The 20,989-nt window shown below is 38.9% G+C and overlaps 1 protein-coding gene across 2 annotated transcripts; it reads left to right on the forward strand.

The window, feature by feature from the left end:
* Window positions 1-4,413: 4,413 nt before the first annotated feature.
* Window positions 4,414-20,176, forward strand: ZNF438 (zinc finger protein 438). 2 transcript variants are annotated; one of them, XM_072412666.1, is made up of 4 exons: window positions 4,414-4,654; window positions 6,939-8,658; window positions 10,778-10,914; window positions 11,687-11,817. In XM_072412666.1, the coding sequence occupies exons 1-3, from the start codon at window positions 4,576-4,578 to the stop codon at window positions 10,899-10,901; spliced, it is 1,923 nt and encodes a 640-aa protein (XP_072268767.1). In that variant the 5' UTR covers window positions 4,414-4,575; the 3' UTR covers window positions 10,902-10,914; window positions 11,687-11,817. The 2 variants fall into 2 exon arrangements, with proteins under 2 accessions (XP_072268767.1, XP_072268766.1); XM_072412665.1 differs by lacking the exon at window positions 10,778-10,914 and having other exon boundaries at window positions 11,687-20,176.
* The last annotated feature ends 813 nt before the right edge of the window (window positions 20,177-20,989 follow it).

A 20,989-nucleotide genomic window follows, 5' to 3' on the forward strand; every position in this document is an offset into this window, starting at 1 on the left:
CTCAGCTTTTTGTTGGAAATGCTTGTGAAAGACTGATTACAAATCTGCATAATTACTTCTTTTTTTCTGTGACACATTCATTTCCACCTCTGTTGTGCACCATGCAGATGATAGCTAGAAAGTGTTATTCCATTTATTGGGGAAGGAATTGAATGATCTGTATTTCAAGCCAGCTCGGTTGAACTTAGCAGGTGCTACAGAAAACAGAAAGGAAGGTCGATGCTGGTGGACATCTACAAGAATACTCCAAGCCACATTCACAGCATGAAAGGTTTGAAATAAGAACTATCAGTGCTCCCACACATGAGCTTTTAAACCAGTTCTAAAACTAAATACTAAATATCATTTAGGCTTTTCAATTTCAAGGAAATTTGAAAAATGATTTTCAAACAATTTAACATTTTCAGATTTAATTAAAATAATACCTGGTAATCCTTTCTGGAAGATCTTTGCTACATACTGGTGAGCCAACTCACGTACAACAAGCAACACATGTATCACAAGTAAAATTTACTTGTGATATGCAATATATAGCAAAGGTTTCCTATTTTACATATAGATTTAATTTTTACCCTACTGTTAAATTATAAATGTTTCTGCAGGGTTTGGGTGTTAATGCCCTTACTCTAAATGACTCCCTGGTCTTTCTCAGAATATGCTGATTTCAATTGTAGAAAAGATAATAAGATGTGAAGATGAAGATTATTATTGATAGTCAGATGTGGGATGTCACAGACCAGTAATTTAACAACAAATGGGACTTTACAACATCACCTGTATGTGCTCCTGGAATAAAATCATGTACCAAACTATTACCAAATCCACAGAAAAGTTATAATTTTATCTCCTGAGTCATCATTTATGTGACACAGGTCATCGTCCTCTGGCCAGGTCCTGAATGATGCAGAGAATAAAACCACATAATTATAATGTTCTGCCAGCCCAGGGCAACTTCATGCTCACAGGAAGTAATTGAATATGCTGGGCATTGCTTAAATCAGAAAATGACGTGTGCAGCACTGTAAAGTCACAGCGAGTCTGCAAGGGACAGTAAGCCTGATTTATTAAAGCTCTCCAAGGTTAGAGAGGATACACTTTCATCAGTAAAGCTGGGTGATACAGCAAATCTGAAATGAACCTGTTTCAGGATTGAAAACATTTGCTAACAAATAGCAAATCCATTCCAAGTTTGCTGGATCACCAAGCTTCACTGATGAAAGTGTATCCTCTCCAGCCTTGCGGAGCTTTATTAAATCAGGCCTAACGTCAGAGATATATATTTTTTATAATTTTAATTAACAAAAGCTTCCTGAATGTATTGCAGGTGGAAGGAATGCCTCCCTACAGTAATGGCTAGAATACCACCTTTATAGACACCTAGGACATCAATACAGTTATGCAGCTTGCTCTACCACATAGTGTTGGCCCCAGAACTATGCAAGCATTATTATATTGAAAGTCAGTAAGCCACAGTTAAAGGAACCCCTAATCAATTTAGGCTAACGTTTAATTTCTTAATTTAAAGCAGTCCATCAATTAAGAAGCAGCTAGCCTTTTAGCGCATCATGTGCCTTAATGGTTCTAATCAAGTGTTAGAACCAATATGTTCCTCCCTTGGGTGCTGGCATAGGACAAGGCAGGGGCAGCTCATAGATCTAAATATGAGAATGTATATTTTCAGTATGAAGCTTTCCCCCACCCCGACATACTGCACTGTTACTAGAAATGGTCTGGTAGCCATCTACATCATCCCCGACTGTCTGCCCGTCCAGGCTGTGCTCCACAAGTCCTAGTAGTTAATCTACCTTAATAAACTTGCCCCTCCTGTTACCCTCTGTTCCTGGGATGCCCATCTAGAAGATCTGTGGACATGCTGTGGAGATTTAGTAGCAATCACAAGCTCACCATTACCTTAGCACCCCTGGATAGGATAGAGATTCATATGATGATATGGAGATACGTTGAGCTAACAATATTTTGTTTTCATGTGAGTTTCTGCCAACTGGCCCCCTACTGAATAATGGAACATGTAGAGTAATGCAGAGTAATTGTGTACTTGTTCCTCCAAAGCAGACGTTATTTTGGTTGATTTTAGCAACAGAAAAGCTTCATAATAAATAGAAGATTTGTGTACTTAACACCCTAGACCCTATAAATACAACATATTCCTCCGGGAAGCATTGGAATGCATACTCAAGGTAAGTTTTGATTTTTATAAATTGTTCTTCATGGAACCTGGACAGCTGAAGAAAGATAAAGCGGTAACCACTGTAGGCGGACAAAAAACATTGGAGTTCCATGTCGTTCTGGCCAGCGGAAGATACTTTTTAAAGTGCTGTTGCAAGAAAGAAAACGAAGGGTATGTGGGCAGTAAGAGAGGTTATCATGGGCTGGCCTCCATTTTTTTTTTATTCCCAGTGTCCAAGTCTCCTGTATTTGGCAGCTAAGTAAATCATAAAGACCAAGCAACTTTAAGAACAAGTCTGTGATAAAATTCTAATAAAATTCTATCAATTGTAAAACTGAAAGAATCATTGCATCATTGCAACACAGATTGCAGAAGGATGTCCACTGAACTTATAAAGAACCAAAGAAAAAAACAAAAGAAATCTGTATGACAGAAGCCATTCATGGGACAAGAAGTTTCACAAAGTTGTCTTATATAAAATGAAGAGCAATAGCTTTGATAACCCCATAGCATGTCCCATTTAGCATTTGCAAAAAAAAAAGAACAGAGCAAACATAGAAAAATAGGTATTCCGACTGGATGAAACCAAAATTTACTCTTTTGGGCCTAGTAAAAAATGATCCTTGTTGCATCACAATGAGGGTTTATAGCTGACACCAATTGTTTTTTTTTGAGGGGGTAAGCCTTTGCACACGCCTACATTTTTGTGTTTGTCCTGCAGCAATGGGAGGTCCAGGATTCTGTCACTGCTGCATCCACTGAATCCTCCATCTTCCATCTTTAAATGGCCACCAATGATGTAGGATCTGTGCATGTGCACAAACAAAAACATTTAAACAACTTACACTGCTCACTATCAGAATGACAGATGCAAAAGTGTGAACCAAACAGGGGGATATTCAATATATGATAGAAAGAGTCCAATAAAAAACTTCAGCTCAATGCTTATAGCAGCATGAATAAGTAAAGGGAACAGGACTGGAAGGATTTACAGCTTCATGCACAGACAGGGAAGCACCAGTACCAACCAATGAAGGCCCATTAAAGGCTTTTCCACACCTTCCACCCTGGTGTATTGCATTAATGTACATTATATAACTTCTTACCATACATTGCCTTAAGACTACCGGTGTAGATGAATGAGCATGTGATGAACAAATAAATGCATTATTGTGTAATGGTGAACTGCAATGCATAAGTTACATTAATGCATCAAGGGTTTTATTTAGAATGACAGCAATCAGGGGAGCGGAGCTGTCAGTCTTGCAGGTGCCACAAATTCGGTGAATGAAAAGGCTCCTTCTGCGCATACCCGAGATGCTTAGGCATTGGCAGAAGGGGCAGCCAAGAGCCTCCGGGGATGTGTGACATAGGTATCTCGGGAGGCTCTGCGCTCCCATTCATTCTTGATCGACTGGGCCCGGGTTCAGCAAACTTTTTTGGCTACTGGGCCATTTTAGGAGGTCAAGAAGGCACACTAGGCTGGACTCTCACTCAAGTCCTGTGCTGATGGCTCCGCCCACCACCAGGCACACCACTGAAGGGAAATCCCTCTACTCACCAATGCATACGAAGGAGAGTGAATGTCCCCTTACCCCCGCATGTTGCCAACCCCTGCCGGACGGGATTAGGCCGGATCGACTAGTGGGCGTTAGGCTGGAACGGAATACTGGCTAGGTCGTATCTGGACTAAAGGCCAGGGTTTGCTGACCCCTGGCCTTGGTGATCAAGAATTAGGTAAAGTAAAACTTCTGAGCTTAAGTACGTGCACAGTGGGCATTTCAGATCATTAGAGATTGAAGACTGCTAATTGTCAATCATAAGATAATTGTAAGCTCTTCGAGCAGGGTCCTCTCCTCCTTCTGTGTCACTGTCTGTATCTGTCATTTGCAACCCCTATTTAATGTACAGCACTGCGTGATATGTTGGCGCTATAAAAATCCTGTTTATTATTATTAATAAGGATAATAATAATATTACAACTATATATAATGTTTTGATTATTTTAATTGCAAAGCACACTTAAGCAAGCTTTCTTCATATTAATCTTTTTATTCTGGAGGTAGTCATAAGAATGTATTGAGAATACTGAACTTACAAAGTGTAAGGTTTCCTATGCATATACATAGCGCTGGTGACGTCATGCACTCGCTCCATATACGGCGAGTAGTGGGCGTGGCCTGTGTGGGACGTTTCCCTGGAAGTAGCGCGAGGCGAGTGACGTAATGCGGAAGTGGCGCTGACGGGAAGGTGACGGAGGTGTAACCTGGTTACTGCTGAGTGCTGGGCGCTCCTCCTCACATGAGGGCTCCTGGCCGCTGCCCGGGTACCAGCTGGCATAGCCCGCCAGCCCTGGCTCCCATATAAAGCTGCAGGAGCTGTGTGTAATGCACGGTCCCCCTGCAGAGAGAATACAAACTATGCATCATGTCCCGGAGATATGTGTGGGGAAAGCCTGCTCTCCAGGTATTTACTGTCTCTGTGCCCTGTGTGTAGTCTGTGTATGTGCTTGTCACATCAGTGTATTGGAAAAAAACAAAAAAAAAAAGGTGTGTTGCTATGGGAACATATAAGAGGGCATAAAAGAGGACCTGTCATGTACATGACATGACAGGAAATAAATATTATTTATTATTATATTATTTATTATATTATAAGTATTATAAACTAGTACTGAGGCTGCAGGGATCCACCTGGGTACATCGGGCACCTCAGCACCCTCAGGGTAGGTATTACACCTATGGGCCCTCCTCAAAGTATGTTTTTATGTGTTTAGTAGTGTGCAATGAGATTTGCATTCTTACATCACCATTACATTTATTAGGTCCCACAAAGTGCATTAAAGTACAATTAAGCCCCCCTATTACAAAAAAGGGCTGTAGGACCTAAAGCATAATATGTCTCGCCAGAGTCAACATCCCAAATTATAGGTTGGGAGAATCAGGCACCCTGATTGGCTTGGAATATTATTAATATTAAAAAAAGAGGATTTATATAGCGCCAACATATTAACTGTACATTAAATAGGGGTTGCAAATGACAGTGACACAGGAGGAGAGGACCCTGCCCCGAAGAGCTTACAATCTAGGAGGTGGGAGAAGTAACACACAATAGGAGGGGAGATATGGAGTGGTGGGAATTAGTGGCGGTTTTAAGAGACAGAAAATGATAGGTAGGCAAGTGTGAAAAGATGGGTTTGAGTGCTCTTTTAAATGAGCAGAAAGGAGCAAGCTGAATAGGACGAGGAAGACCATTCCAGAGAGTGGGGGCAACTCTAGAAAAGTCTTGCAGTTGTGAGTGTGTCGAGGTTATGAGTGAGGAAGACATTAGTAGGATTCTTGGACAGAATGTGCTGCAGAAAAGACACAATAGAGCAGCGTTTCCTGACGTTTTTAACATGAGGGGACCCTTTGAAATAACTTTTAGGTCTTTAAGGAACTCCTGCTATAAGTACTATACCCACAGCTCACAGTATATTAGTGTGGTGGTCAGTGCAGTGTTCTCCTCAGCCCCATTTAGCTGGGTGCATCACCCGGCACTTTTCAGTAACTACCCAGCTGTTTTTGGGTGGTAACTGATGAGTTAGGTCACAATACAGGGGCTGCCACCTGCCTTCATCTTCTTCCCTCTCAGCTTAAAAACAATTCTGGGTTGAGCACTGCAATGGGAATAATGTCAGCCTTACAGATAGTCAAAAAGATCATTGGTGTCAGTTAAACTGACCTGAGAGGCAAAAATTGCTCGAGGAACCCCTAGCAACTTGTGGAGGAAGCCTGGTTGAGAAATTCTGCAATGGGATTTTTAAGATATGTTAAGACTGGTGGTGAGGTTGCGGTGTGGTTACCACTGTCTCACACCCCTGAGCCGCTTTCTACATGTATGCGCCCATTGAGAGTGTACAGGGTGGTAATGTATGCATGCTTGTAGCACCTCTTCAACACTGTATGTTCAGTAAACAGCTAATAAATATTTCGAAATATGTCAACTGTTTCTGAGCTTTTTTTCTGCATATTTTTTCAGCTACCACAGTTCGGAAATTTCTCTCCCTAATATATTTAATAAATAAGGACACCTGTCAGAATTCTGAGTCAATATGCATCCTACATCATTTGTTGACCTTTTTTTTTATTTATATTTATAAATCATAGAATGAATAGATGTTGAACGACTATGAAGCAGTGTAATATCTATCCCAGAGGAATAAAAGCAATTGATAAGCGAAATATGCCCAGATATAAAAATGCTGTGATTGGAGTAAAGGCTAAAGCAGTCACATGACTGGGTTTTATTCTTCCAAATAAAATGAATGTTCTGCTTACCTTAGGTAAAGCAAGTATGGCTTTGTTAACAGCAAAATAATACTTGATACATTTTTTTCATTTTAGGATGCTGGGAAAAAGATACAGCGAAGTTTTATAAACCTCTGTCAACCTTTAGCTGCCTATGTCCCCATTTTAAGAGCTTTTACCTTACTTTCTCTTTGAGATGGTAAAAATCTCATTTTTTTGCTGGGGCTTTATGCCAGGTTTCAGAGTTAACAAAATGTTGGAATCACCCGATATGCCTCGGCAATGTCACAACCTCTGTGCTCCAGTAAAGGTCCATGAAGATGGCACCTATGATGTTTGCTCAGGGTATTGGGGATCTGAAGATAAACCTGGGACCTGGGGTCACAGTACAAGATAAGGAATGTTCACACCTTTACTTATAAAATGATGTTTGATATTCTGTGCATCTTGTTTTCCTACAGATGAGTCTACATTCTCTCCTGGCTCCAGCGGGACAATGCAATCCAAGAAAACCACACAAAGCAAAACCCATTTTAGGACCATTGCTCCAAAAGTTGCACCAAAGGTTGTTTCTCCATGTCCATCATCTTTCACACCTTCTGTGGCAGACATTACCACATCCAATGCAAAACCCTTCATTATGCAAACTCAAAACTATGCTTTAATGAAAGTTACTGGCCAAGATGGAACAATTTCCTTGGTAGCTTTACCCCAAGTCACTCCATCAATGGGAGGACAAGTCATTCAAACTACCGGCATACCTTTACAGGAAAATCTCAAATTACCCATTCCAAGGTACCAGCCTAGCCGAGTGAAGAAGTCATTAAACAAAAAGTCAAGGGTACTGAACAAAACAAAATTCGAAAAAATTGCTGTAGGTAAAATTGAAGACAATCAGGAGAGCTTTATGATACCAGATACTAAAGAGGCCACAATACCACATTCTACTTCTATGACCTCAGTCGAGGAGGCTGTTTCTGAATGCGGTATGTTTCCAGGTAGTGGAGCACAAGTTGTTAATGTATGTAATTCTGCCTTGCCGTTAATTGACAAAGCTGCTGGTTTTATTTTACCTTCAACTAGTCCTACAAAGCTTAATGTTGACCTTGAAAAAGTTGGCCTAGGAGAAAGTGGGACAGCAGTGAAATGCAACGGTTCCAAAGTGGCTGACTCAGCAAACCCTGGAGTTCTCTCTCCTGTGGTGTTTGGAAGTCCAGTTCATCTCATTTCAAATGTGCCACAGGGAAAACTGCCCATTCTGCCTTACTCAAAAATCAAGAAATCAATTCTTTCCAATTGCAAACAGTCAACAGATCCTTCCAGTTCATCAGAGTTAAATGTAGCTTTGTGTGGAATGCAAACATCACCAGGTGATACTTGGGCTTCTCCATCATCAGTTAGTATCTCACAAATACCCACCCCAGGGGGTCCATACCAGCCTGTTCCAAAACACGATGGTGATTTAAACCAACAGAATGGTGTGCCAGGTAAGAAAAGAGGAAAAAAACGAAAAGCTTTAAATGAGATTTTGGGGTACCAGACCAAAATCAGACCGCTTGGAAATAAGCTAATTGTGAGCAAGGAAAAGATCAAATCTCAGGCCGCGGAAGCCAGTGATAAAAAGACTGCAGTGGTGAAGAAATACAGGAATATAATGCCAAAACCCTTTGTTGACATTCAAGACTTGGCATCGTTTAGCGGCTCTTGTGTAAAAGAATCTTTGACAGGAGAATCTATGCTAAGAAATCGGTTGATAAATGTTAGAACGCCTAAATGGAGACAGTGTGAGACTTTCCCAGTGGTTAAAAATGATTGTAAAATCCCCTCATCTGCAAAATTACTTTATAATTGTCACATCTGTGACCATAGCTTTCAGTTTAAACACCATCTGCAAGACCACCTAAACAGTCACAGCAACAAGAGACCCTACCACTGCCGCCTATGTCGCAAGGCCTACGTGCATTCAGGCAGTCTGAGCACACACATGAAGCTCCACCATAGTGACAGCCGCCTCAAAAAGTTGATGTGTTGTGAGTTTTGTGCCAAGGTGTTTGGACATATCCGAGTATATTTTGGTCATCTCAAAGAAGTACATAAAGTTATCATTAGTACAGAGTTGTCAGCCAAACAAGTGGAGAGGAAAAAGCAAACCCACAAAGATGAAGCCAATATATTAGATGGGTAAGTGTTTTCCCAATATGCATTAATTTCAGGAAGTGGGTATCTATTAACCACTCATCTAGAAAAAATAATAAAAGGGTTTTGCAAACCCAAGCTGGAAGAGTCCAAATTTGCATTTACTAATTGATCTGCAAGAGGTCATGGAATCCCATAATAACTGCAAATAGCCAAATTGTTTCTCTTTGTCCTAATGTCTTCATTCTCCATCTATAGCTAACATATTTAAAAAAACTACACTTAAATCTAATTGTTTCTATAATTCTAGTTAGGTTGGTAGCTTTGCCTGTTGCATAGCCTCTGTACATAGAAAGAGCATGGCGCTGATTGAGGTGTTAGGTGTCTTCATCACCAGGCTTCTGTAATCTGCCTATTAACGTTCTCTTCATGGATTCTGTGGAAACATTCAGTTTTAATCTGATCACTAGGAATGTGAACCTGTGTGCATGTTTGATCTCTGAACATGTAGTCTGTGTTACAGCTCTGGGACTTTCGCTACGAACTGGAAAACAAACATCATGTTCATCATCTTGTTCCAAATGCACATTGGAGGGTTGTTTAACAACAAAGCTCTTTACCCTTCATGTGTCACTACAATATGAATTTGGCTACATACACTCGTGCAATAATTGTCGTTGGAAAGGAACTTTCAGAATCCTTTCCAACGACAAATGACTGCACGATGCATGAACGAGTGCTGTACATACAGCACCATTCTGCTCTATGGAGAGGGGAGGGGCGAGGACAACAGCGGCACCCCGCTGCGCACTTTTTTCTTTACTTGCATTTTTGATTGTTTGACGTCCATTGTCCGTGGATCCGCTAGGACAGTCAGTCGTTCAGGCGATGGACTGCCAGCACTGTACACACGGAAGGTTCTCGACTGATTTCAGCCCTGAACCAATTATCGGACTAGAACCATTGCACGTGTGTGTAGCCTTTGACTTTGTTATTGATAAATACAATTACAGCATTAAAAATATTTGTTATCCACTTTTGTCGGTCAGCTAAAGAACAAAACAAAAATAAGCATTTAAAGAGGAACTTAACTGAAAACTGCAAAGAAAAAAAAAATACATTTACATTCAATCCATGCATTGGTTCCCACGTCTTCCCGACATCTGTCCTGGAGCCGGCGCTCCAGGTGCCACCATCTTCATCTTTTCTTCAGGGTTCTTCATCCTACCTCACCTGACCCAGGCGCAAAATCGGGTGACATAGGATGGAAATAAAACTTGCCGATCTCACTGCGCATGCGTGAGATTGGCAATTTTTTTTTCCTTTGCACAAAAAGGCTTCTTCTGTAGAAACAGAATTTTTACTCTACATAAAAAGCTTGTCTACTCCTTTATGTAAAGTGAAATTTCTGAGTTTAAGTAGGCAGTAAGCCTGATATTTCAATAAATACATTGACCAGGTCTGTATGTTCTCCATGATACCCTATGTAGTAAGCTACACAAGTACAAGTTTTAGCGTCTTGTAGAAATCCACACATGCAGGATTGTGCAGCCATAAGAAGCATGAGTACTATTAATGAATTTCTAATAGAAGGATTCACAAGGATTCATACAGAAACATGCAATATTACGCTAGCACTTTGTGGTGTGCTTCTCTAGCTGGGTCCTTTGTGGTGTTTTAGGCAGCTCATTCAGATGAAGAGTGCTGTATTATTGATTCTAAAAATGTCTTCTACATTTTACATTTTTTTAACATATATATTTACAAGCTGCATAAAAACAAACAAATAGGAACAGAACTCTAAAAGCTTTACCCAAAAATGCCCAGGCAGGGTGCATTGGATTAATCAATATAAAGCTACGTACACATGTGCCATATCAGACCTGATGCGATTATCGGACAAGAATCTGGCGTAATGGAAGTGAAAGAGAGAAGACGCAGTGGGCTGCCGCTCTGTGGTTCTTCCTTCTCTATAGAGCAGAAAGGAGTTCTATGTACAGTGCTACCTCAGGCATTCTTTCAGTCTTTTGTCATTGGAAAAGATTGTGGAAGATTCTTTTCAAGGACAATTCTTGAACGTGTGTATGCAGCCTTACTGTGGTCTCCTGGGAGATTTCCCTGGTAATAACATACCAGTCTGTTTAATACTTTGTCTTCATCTTAGTAGAGGCAGGGCATTTCAGATCAGATCCTCCAGCAAAAAGAACGAGGAGCAGCACAGTAGAGACCTCAACAAGCCTCACAACTACTATACTGATATTAGCAGTCTGAAGAAGCATTGCCTTTGATCTCTCGCTACAGGTACACCCATACACTCATAGGCTGCTATTATTACTTTTGAATTCAGCTTCACTTTAACACACATTGGAAGCATTATTTACATCAAATCTATCTATATATTGCTTCAGGGAGAACACCACTTTCAAAAAATTGCTAAGTTACATTGAAATTCAATGGTAATAAAATCACCTTACTTTAATTCCATCAAAAAATAAATGCAATATGGCGTTTCTATACACCAATAGTATATGGAAAGCTCTAAAAATGTAATTTCCTACATGTGTTATTGGCTCACTGATTTTCTCAAAAGTCTGCACTAAGATACATGTAATACAGCTAATTTAAAAAGTACAAATTTGGACATATACTGTAAAAGGGATTACAGTTTTGCTCAGATACTTAAGGGTTTACTATTTATAAACAGATGCAAATTCTGCAACTTGTCTCTTCCGAACACTGAAAATGCACCAGTCCAAAGAATGAACCAGGCCCTTCCTGCGACTATAGAAGAATTTAAACACTGATGAGCTTTTTTTTCTGTCATTTTGCCATCCCCCTCTATCAGCATGCTCCACGTAACACTGGGTACTGCTGCACTATTGAGAATTCTCTTCGGGTTTAAGTTCCTGTTTAAATAGTTGCAAGCGACTAATACTAAGCCAAGGTCTGATTGCATTAAAAAAAAAGTTTTAGTTTTTTTCAATAAGGTTCTGCGACATTTTGTATGCCTTGTGCCTACCAGAAGTTCAGCTTTAACAAAAAGATGCTGTAATTTTTGGTTTTATTTTAACAGGGACGGGAATGGGAATGAAGATGATGTTCTTCAAGGACAAACGGATGAGATCCGACTGCAGATAAAATGTGGACGTTGTCATTTCATCACGCCTACCTTTTCGGACATGAAGCTCCATTTGTTTTGTGTACACGGAGACGAATTCAAAGAAATATTACAAGATGGCATCTTAGAGAACAGACAAGGCGCCCAAGAGGAGGTGGTCAAGCATGCAACTCACCACTGGAAATTGCTCAACGAGAGGCGAAATGTGGTCAAATGCTATAAATGTGATGAGGACTTTTTTGGTTCAAGCAGACTCAGGAGACACGTGTGTGCTTCAGACTCTATTCACAGCCAACCTAATGAAAATGAGGTTACTCCATTGGTAGAAGGACAGCCTCCCTTAGGGCGCAACGAAGACCTTCCGTCTGGATTTTGCGCTGAAATTAAATTCTGTTGTGGAAATGTTTTTAACTGCCTGTTGTGTAAACAGGTTTTTGAAGTTCAAAGTGAGCTCTTTGAACACTGGGAAATGAAGCACAACTGTGATGATCCCTTAGTGCTTTGGACAATTTTTAGTTCTTTTGCCAAGAATGATGCAAAACAATCTTAAGTGTTTTACTTTTGTGTATGGAAAGCAGCACAAATACTATGGATCCTGAATTCCAACTAAGTTTTGATCCCTGAGTTTTATTTTATTTGATGTTTAAGCTTTAATTTGTTCATTTGAACAGTTAGCATTAGTGATGGATACGTGTACTTTATACCTATATACATTCTGAGAATTGGTTTTATAATGTTTCCAATGCCAAAATAGTTGTCATGCATCAGGGTTGTAGGAGAGGCAGGAAACTGCTTTAAGGGTTGTTTAATGAATAGAAATATACTGACACTTTTGTTCTTCTGTGTTAGGTTGATGTCTTCAAACCAGTTAGTGCAGCAGTACGAAGATGTAGAAAAGAATTAAATTAATGTTAAATGGTTTGTTGTTTAGGTCCCCAGAAATGTGAAATGCATCTCTAGCATGTCTCAGTAAAGACAGGTTAGAGTTGAGGAGCTCCAAAGTTGCTTGTCTCTTACAGATTAGTCTGCAAATGGTAGATTTTATTTTGATAGGAATTTACGCACTAATCTCCAGTTTCCATATTTTTATTATTCCGTATGTATAGCTCCTAATATGAAATCATACCAAAAAGCTTTAAACTAAGGTTCATCCTTTTCATATATTCTGCCGGTAAGATAAATGACAAAAGCACGGCGGCAGCATGGTGGCTCAGAGGTTAGCACTCTGGCCTTTGCAGTACTAGGTGCCAGGTTTGAATCCTGGCCTGGACACTATCTGTATGGAGTCTCCAGGTTACCCCTGGGTTTGTGTGGGTTTTCCTTGTTTCCTCCCACATTCTAAAAACATGCAGTTAGGTTTTTTGGCTTCTCCCCCAATTTGACCTTAGACTGTAATAATGACATATGACTATGGTAGGGACATTAGAATGTGAGCGCCTTTGAGGGACAGCTAGTGACAGGACTATGGACTTTGTACAGCGCTGCGTAATATGTCAGCACTATATAAATACTAGAGAATAATAATACAGATATGCCAGCTTTTCCACTGGCATATTGTAACTGATTGTACCAGCAAGCTATGCACAACACAGCTACTTGTTTAAGGAAAAACTCCTGTATCAGTCCTGCATAAGGGTAGTTACTGGAGCAACATCTAACCTACCTTTTAGGGTGGTTCACCAACACTCCCTTTTTTTCATTCTAGCTAAAAGAATACACAAGTCAGGTGTTGGTTACAGTCTCAAAAGCTGTATTGCCTTTCCTACACACAGGAGTGTGTACACTTTACATTGCTGGATTTTTAAGTTTTATTGTCTATTAAGGAACATTTTATTGGAATGCTGAATGTTGTGACCCAGAGTAAGCTGTAGCAGAAAAAGGATATCACAGCGTTACTAGCGTAACAAATTACATGTTTTTAAATTGTGCCTTTTTTAGGAGCAAATGTAATTCTGATACAAGAAAACAAAAAGGATTTAAATGTGACTACAAAGCGAATGAGTCTACTAAATAGAGTTTAGCTTTTGTTTTCACAGCAGCAGCTCTGTGTATTTAGATTGCATCGACTAAATGTGAAAGCAATTGATATAATGTCATAAGTGGCAAATAGTAATGTCTTGTCTGTGTATGTGGAAATAATTTTGAAGTGAGGTTTTTATTGTCTTTTGCACAAATTCATTTCCCTAAGTTGCTGACTTTGGACTTGAAGATGAATATACCAATATTTATAAATGTTCACTCCCCTCTCCAAGTTCTATTCCCAAATATACAATACGGCCAGAAGTTTGTGGACAACTGACCATTACACTTATGTGTGATTGTTTGACTTCCTGTTCGAAAAACAAAAGTATTATTATGGAGTTGCCCCCCTCACCCATCTAAAACATCATTTACTTTCTGCAGAGAGTTATACAAGATTTTGTATTGTGCTCATGAGAGTATGCTTTTTTAACCAAAACAGCATTTGAGAGATTGTGAATGAAAAGGCCTGACTTACAGTTAGCATTCCAACTCTTTCCAAAAGGGGGCTGTAGGGTTGATGTCTGAGCTCTGTAAGGGCCACTCAATTCCTTCACACCAAACTAGCTCTTTATGAGGCAATCTTTGTGTACACTAGCAAAAGCATGCTGGGACTGACAACAACCTTCCCCTAATTGTTGCCAAAAGGTTAAAGTGCAACATTGTATAAAATGCTTATGTACAGACCAGCATTAACAGTATCCCTAAATTGAAATGCTGAACATAAAAATTTAGAGATGTCCACCTACTCTTGGCCATATAATGTAAGTTGCCAAGGTAAGGGTATTTTATAAAAGCTTTTTTTTTACATTTGTAGTATTAGGTTCAGACACATTTTAAAAGGTTCCTATACAGAATTTGATAATACTTTTCATGGCTTTGAATTGAAATAACAAGTAGTAGAAGTTGTTGTTATGTATAGAAAAATTCCTGGAGATGTTCCTTGGAGAATTAGTTCAGTTGATTGAGTTTGCCCACAAACTTTCTTACTAAATGTCACTAGAGTCTTTGATAAGACTTAAGAACTCATTAATTCTGCTTCACATACACAGGTATATATTGCTATCACAAATTGCTAGCACAAATTGTGTGACTCTGCTTCCCAGCATAAAGCAAAATAAGAAATGGCCTTGTGTATGTTGCAGTCACATTTGGTATAGTTGGCAAGCTATCTTTGCCTTGTGCCATTGACTTTTAATAGAGTGACATGTAACTCAGTAACAATACCTGCTAACTTGATAATTGGTAATATTATAAAAATAACTCAGCCACGACTTACCCCACTTCATATATTAGCTTTCTGGCAGATTTATTCACTGCCAATTCCAATTTTGAATCCTTAATTTAAAAATGCTAGTTGACTTGATTGTTTGTTTTTCAAAACTTACAATATAATACTATACATAAAGAACAAAATATATACCATCTTTTTACAAAACAAGCATAGGAAAAATAAATAACAAAATAGAGAATTAAAGTAATAATACATACATTCCTAAAACAAAAACCCAGTGCAATAAACGTTACAAATGTTGACCGTTCCTTGTCCCTAAGTTAAGGACTTCCGACATACGGACGACTCCTATATACGAGCGGGGTTAAGTGGGGAGGGCAGATCGCATGACTTGCAGAAGAAATCTTTTTCTGTTTTGCAAGCTCTTGTAACTCTTTATTGACTCTTTTTGCATATCAAAGCACAGCTTGCTCCAGACGTTTATGAATGTCTAGGTGCCATAAAGTTTGTTTTTTTTTTTTGTTTTTTGTACTTTGTGATTAACTCACAGTGTGGATTTTATACAGTAACTGATACCATGCTGACTAATATTATGTTGAGAAAAACATTTGTCCTAATTGCATTTATTAAAATAATGTACCTGTTCAGACTTACATACAGATTCAACTTAAAAACAAACCTTCAGTCCCTATCTTGCATGTAACCTGGGGACTGCCTGTACTTAGATTTTGTACTTAGTTTGGACTTCCCTTTGCCTTCATTAGCTGCATGCTTCTTTTGGGTTCGAAAGTTAAAAGACCAGGGACAGGCAGGTGACTGTAAATTTTAAAAGATGGTCAGCAGTAGCAGACTTTTCTTTCAAAATTTTCCATTTGCATAAATTGGGTACTTCAGTGCTGAGACATCTGTACCATAGTGCCAAGCCATATGGTAGCCATAGTAAAGTCAAATGAAGGCATAAAAGTTTTTTTTTCCTTTGGTTATGGCCCTTTAGGATGGGTCAGACACATGAGCCACTGTAAGAAAATCTTGCCAATGGAAAGCTGCCATCTACCAGCCATTAAAACCTAAACTTGAAATATTCCTTTTGATCAGAGATGGCTTTTAGTGTAAGCTACACATATGATCCATTAAGTGCAGGAAAAATGTGAGGCTTTACACTGTGTGAGTATCTCTCCTGTTTGTTTTCAAGAGGATTGGATGGAAAGGTTAGCTGCACAAATGCATTGGTGAAGAGCACTCAAATGAACGCTCTCTCTGACATATGGACCCTATAGCTGTCTGGCTTTTTTTACTAAGCATTTTATCCACATGTGCTGTAGAGATTGCCTGCGTACGATACTTAGCACAGTTGGACTTATTGACCAGACAGGCATAAATAGCACAACTACTGTGCAGATTTCAGGAGGATTATTGAAAATCAAATCCTTGTATTTGGATAGGTGGATGTGTGTGTGCTTACAGGCCGTACTACATTTCTGTAGAGGCCACTGTGCAACACACTGCATGCACAGATAATACATTTAGAATAGAATGTGAGCATGTTCTCAAATAATAACATTCTAGCTATGATGGATAAATAAAAAAGGACTAAAACACATTAAGCAACTTTGTCACAAAGAAAAAACGGGCTGAAAGCTGTTTCAAGTATACCGGTACTTTATATCCTTTTTGTTTTGTTCCTTCAGTGTGAACTTTGATCCTGTTTTTTAAACAGATCCCATAACAAAACATCTAGTGTTGTAAGGCAGCATTTTCTCAATGAAAAGAAAGCTGTTAAACCCATCTATTACTCCTTATTTATCCAGCTCTTCCAGACTGTTAATATTTGGGTACAGGTCTGCTGTAAGCAGCAATTCTATGTAGAGCATTTGACAAATTATGACTTTAAAACCTATTTGTCTGTGGTGATCTGTAAAAATGCAATATGGCAGTGGTCATTGTTTCTAATAACCCTGATTTATTAAAGCTCTCCAAGGCTGGATATGATACACTTTCATCAGTGAAGCTGGGTGATACAGCAAACCTGGAATGGATCTGGTCCAGGATTCAAAACATTTGCTAGCAAATAGCAAATGATTTTGAAGAAATCCATTCCGAGTTTGCTGGATCACCCAGCTTCACTGTTGAAAGTGTATCCGCTTCAGCACTGGAGAGCTTTAATAAATCAGGCCCAATAGGTCGCTGGAGGGCCAGAGTCTTCACTTTTAAGACTCCAGGCATCATCCCTGCTTTTGGGTAAGTGTTTACTGAAGACAGGATTAACCTGTAAGCCCCAGGGCCTGCAGTGGCAACCTCTGAATATAAGGGACTTGAAATTTCTTTGCTGAAACAAACCCTTACTAAAAATTTATTGAGACTGCCATTTCTGATCTAGTTATCTGAGTGTCTCTGGCTTCTGTATACATATACAAAAGTCAATTTATATAATTACTTTTTGTTTGCTTGTGTTGCATTGCATTATTTCACTGCAGAAAGTACAGTGCACAGCACCACTTTTTATCAAGTGTTGCAACATGCTGCATTAACCTAAACACCTATATTTTGAATGGGGACCTTAATCCAAGAAGAATTAATCTGACTCTATTTTGCTGCACTCCTGGAGTTGCAGTGAGGTGTCAAATATAATAAATACATTACAACCTGCTTGGCGTGCTAATGCATGTTGTGATAATGTGTTAGCACATCAACAACCTTTGGTAAGGTTCCTAGGTCTCTAGATTAGTTAGTGGAGACTTTGGAGGGCAGATTAATATGTAATGCCCAGCCTTACTTTGTACTCCAGTATCAGCCAAAGTCTTGTAGTTGGCACCCAGCCTACTGAGAATGAACAGAAAGCCGAAGGCAGTCAGCTCCGCTCATGCAGGTCAGTTAGTGCTAAACTCTCCTTCTGGACAAATATATCCCGGCATTTCACTTACTATTTCAGAGTATTTTCTTTAACTTTTTCACCTTTAATGATTGCTGGGATAGCAACTTCTGTGTTAGCAGCAGGATTAATAAAAGTGCAAAAAGTTCTTAATTTATACATTGAAGGATATAAATGAATTTTTACCATTTTCTACTTTCAGTGTACTTTGTAGCCTCCCCAGGGAACTACAGAAGATAGATCATTATTTTATTTTTATGATACATCTGGTAGGTAGAATGTGGTGTGTTTGCAGCATGGAAGCATAAGTTAGCATTCAGTAACAAAGGCAAATAAAAAAAAATGGCAAGTGTGGTAGAATTTTAAGTATGCCTTTATATTATACCAACGTGTACAACAATTACAGGAGGTTAATCTACTTCTGAGTGACGTGTCTTGGCCTTATATTTAAAAGAAATATTAGTGCACATTGCCGCGCCTAACAACTGCATAGCTTATTCATTTAAAGAAATGCACTAGGTATGTTGGAGCATGCAGCATTATGTGTTTTATGCCACCTCATTGAGCGAGATATTGCAAGAGAGTGTTAAGCTGTGGTTTGTATTGCACTGCCTTGAATGAATTGTGACCGCAGGACTTGTCTTATTTGTATTCAAAGGTTATGACTTCAATGTAAATCAATGTTGCAAATGTTAAATAACTTAGAGCTTGCCTTTAATAGATAAATGAAGGAACCTTTACTTTGATAATTACAATTATAGTGCCTTATTTCTGTAGCACTTTTAGGTATAGTATTACAGTGTTGTAAATGGAACAGGGAGCATTAAAATATGAGAAGTGCTTTGTTTTTAGAAATACAGGTACCAAAATTGTCATGTTGATCATGGCTTCACCATTTAGTGAGTTGCAAACTTTAAACAAGCATGCTTGTACTTGTAAAAGAGCAAAGGAATTCCTGCTAAGAGAACAGTTAATACTTACCTGTTCTGCACCCTGCACTGCATTAATGATCTGCGCTTGCTCAAAAGTGTTGAGCGTTCTTTTGTTGAGCTCACGCTTAGTACCATACTCTGCGGTTACAGGTCACATAAGTGTTAAGGGGTTTTAAAGCGGAACAAGATCCACTTTTAACAATTCATGATCAGGTAGGACTTTATGGCAAAAGGAAAAGCTGATGTCTGTTCTTCATGAATCTTCCCTACTTGCTTCATCGCTTTGAAATTCTGGCCAAAAAAAACTGAGCTGTGCATGCGCAGCATCAGCTTTGGTTTGCCAGGGTACTGGGCATTCCTGGCTTTACTTGCGCATGCTGAAAATGAATGAACTAAAGCATAGTAGGAAACTGGCACCTGATGCACCCAGAAGTGTGCTGAATTCTAATGATCTTTCTATTATTTACACCTACAGCAAAAGATTTGTTTGAACAAAGCAGACAACAATAGCAATTCTCATATTTTAATTCGCACAAGCTTTTTAAAATAACCCTGCTAATAAAGGAAAAAAAAAGTGCAAAAGAAACATACTTCCAAAAGATGAGACTCAATATTTATTTTGCAAGCTAAATGCACTGCCAGAATTCTCTGTGTGAAAGTAATTTGATGGCCACTAGGAAACTGACACTTCCGGATGTATGGGTCTCTTGGTCTACCATGGGAGATTGTAAAGGATACAGGATCACCACTCACGAAAGTGTTGGTTTCTAATTGGACCATTTAAGGGTGATAAAAGAAAAGAATTTGGAGGTATGACTTTTTTGGACTTTTGCTTAAACACTGCATTAAAAAACCCTATAGGGAAAATAACTATGGTTACCTTTCCCTGGCTTTTGTGTTGTAAAGGGTGAGGTCACCACCCTGCCATCTGGGGAATGCTAAGCACTTTAAAACTTTTCTGAAAAAACTTGGCAAAGGGGAAAAGGGACCAAAATTCAAGGTCCCCTTTAATGAGTCCCATTTTAAGTAGTAAACCACATGTTTTTCCAGTACAAAAACTTGAAGATGTTTGTGTTTTGTGTGTTTTTGTAAAGTTTACTAACTTGTCAGTGTACAATCATTTTCATATTTTTTTATCCTTAAAGAAAAAAGCATTTTGGTTGTAGTGATGACGTTCTTAAAAAATGATTAGTTTTGTAACTTTAAATCGTTGACCACAACTGTGGATCATGGCTTTGCACAAGTGTGAAATTTGGCTTTGCACAATTATTAAGCTGTGGCTAGATATGATGTGCTGCGTTTTGTGCTTGAAAGAATGTTTGTGCGCTTTTGTTGATTAAATGTTTCATTATTATTTTTTTTAATTAAAATGTTAATCAGCATAAAGAAAACTTTTCTATCATGTCTTCCATGCATTAGCTCTAGAATTATCACAGGCATCAGTCCTGAAAATCTGAAAAAAACAGAATTGGAGTTCTATTCCATTGTATTCAAGTATTGAATAGCTGTATTCAAGTAAACGACCTGCTCTGAACACTCCAAGTGAATGCTTCAAGCCTCGGGGACACTCAATCAAGAGCATCAGGGAGGCTTCGAGAGGCAGGGGCTCAGAGAGGCGGTAGCTCGCCTCATGAAGAACCACCAGCTCGATCCCAAGATCCAACTACAAGCTTTTTAACTTCAACACTTTAATACACACTGTTAGAACTGGAATTACCTTTGCTCCCCTCCAATAGAGCATTTCCTAAGGATTTAAAGTGTACTCATTCCTATTATAGGGCCTCAGAAAAGTCCTGTATTGTTATTTTTCATAACTACTTTCTATCGTGGGCTCCAGTTCTATGTTAGGCCATAAGTAATTTTTCAAAAAAAGTATATTGGATATTTTTTTTCCAGAAAGAGCACAGATACACCTTTTGATTCTACCAGTTCTGAGAAGATTGGTTTATTTCCTACAAAATGTCAACTGTGCTTTATATACCTGGATGTGAATTAGCAGCAGCTTTGTCTTCTTCTGTGCCTCCCTGGTGCACTGAATAGCTCCTCTCCTCTTTACTTCAAATGCAACTAGGAAATTCTTTGAAAGGTAGTTCTATGCTGGAATTACACCATCTTACCTACACAATATCTAAACAAAATATAGCATTTACACAAACTCATCAGTCATTAGATATATAAAATAAAAAGTATTTACAGGGATATTT

The sequence above is a fragment of the Pyxicephalus adspersus genome, chromosome 5, assembly GCF_032062135.1.
Source record: "Pyxicephalus adspersus chromosome 5, UCB_Pads_2.0, whole genome shotgun sequence".
Taxonomy (NCBI): Eukaryota; Metazoa; Chordata; class Amphibia; order Anura; family Pyxicephalidae; genus Pyxicephalus; species Pyxicephalus adspersus.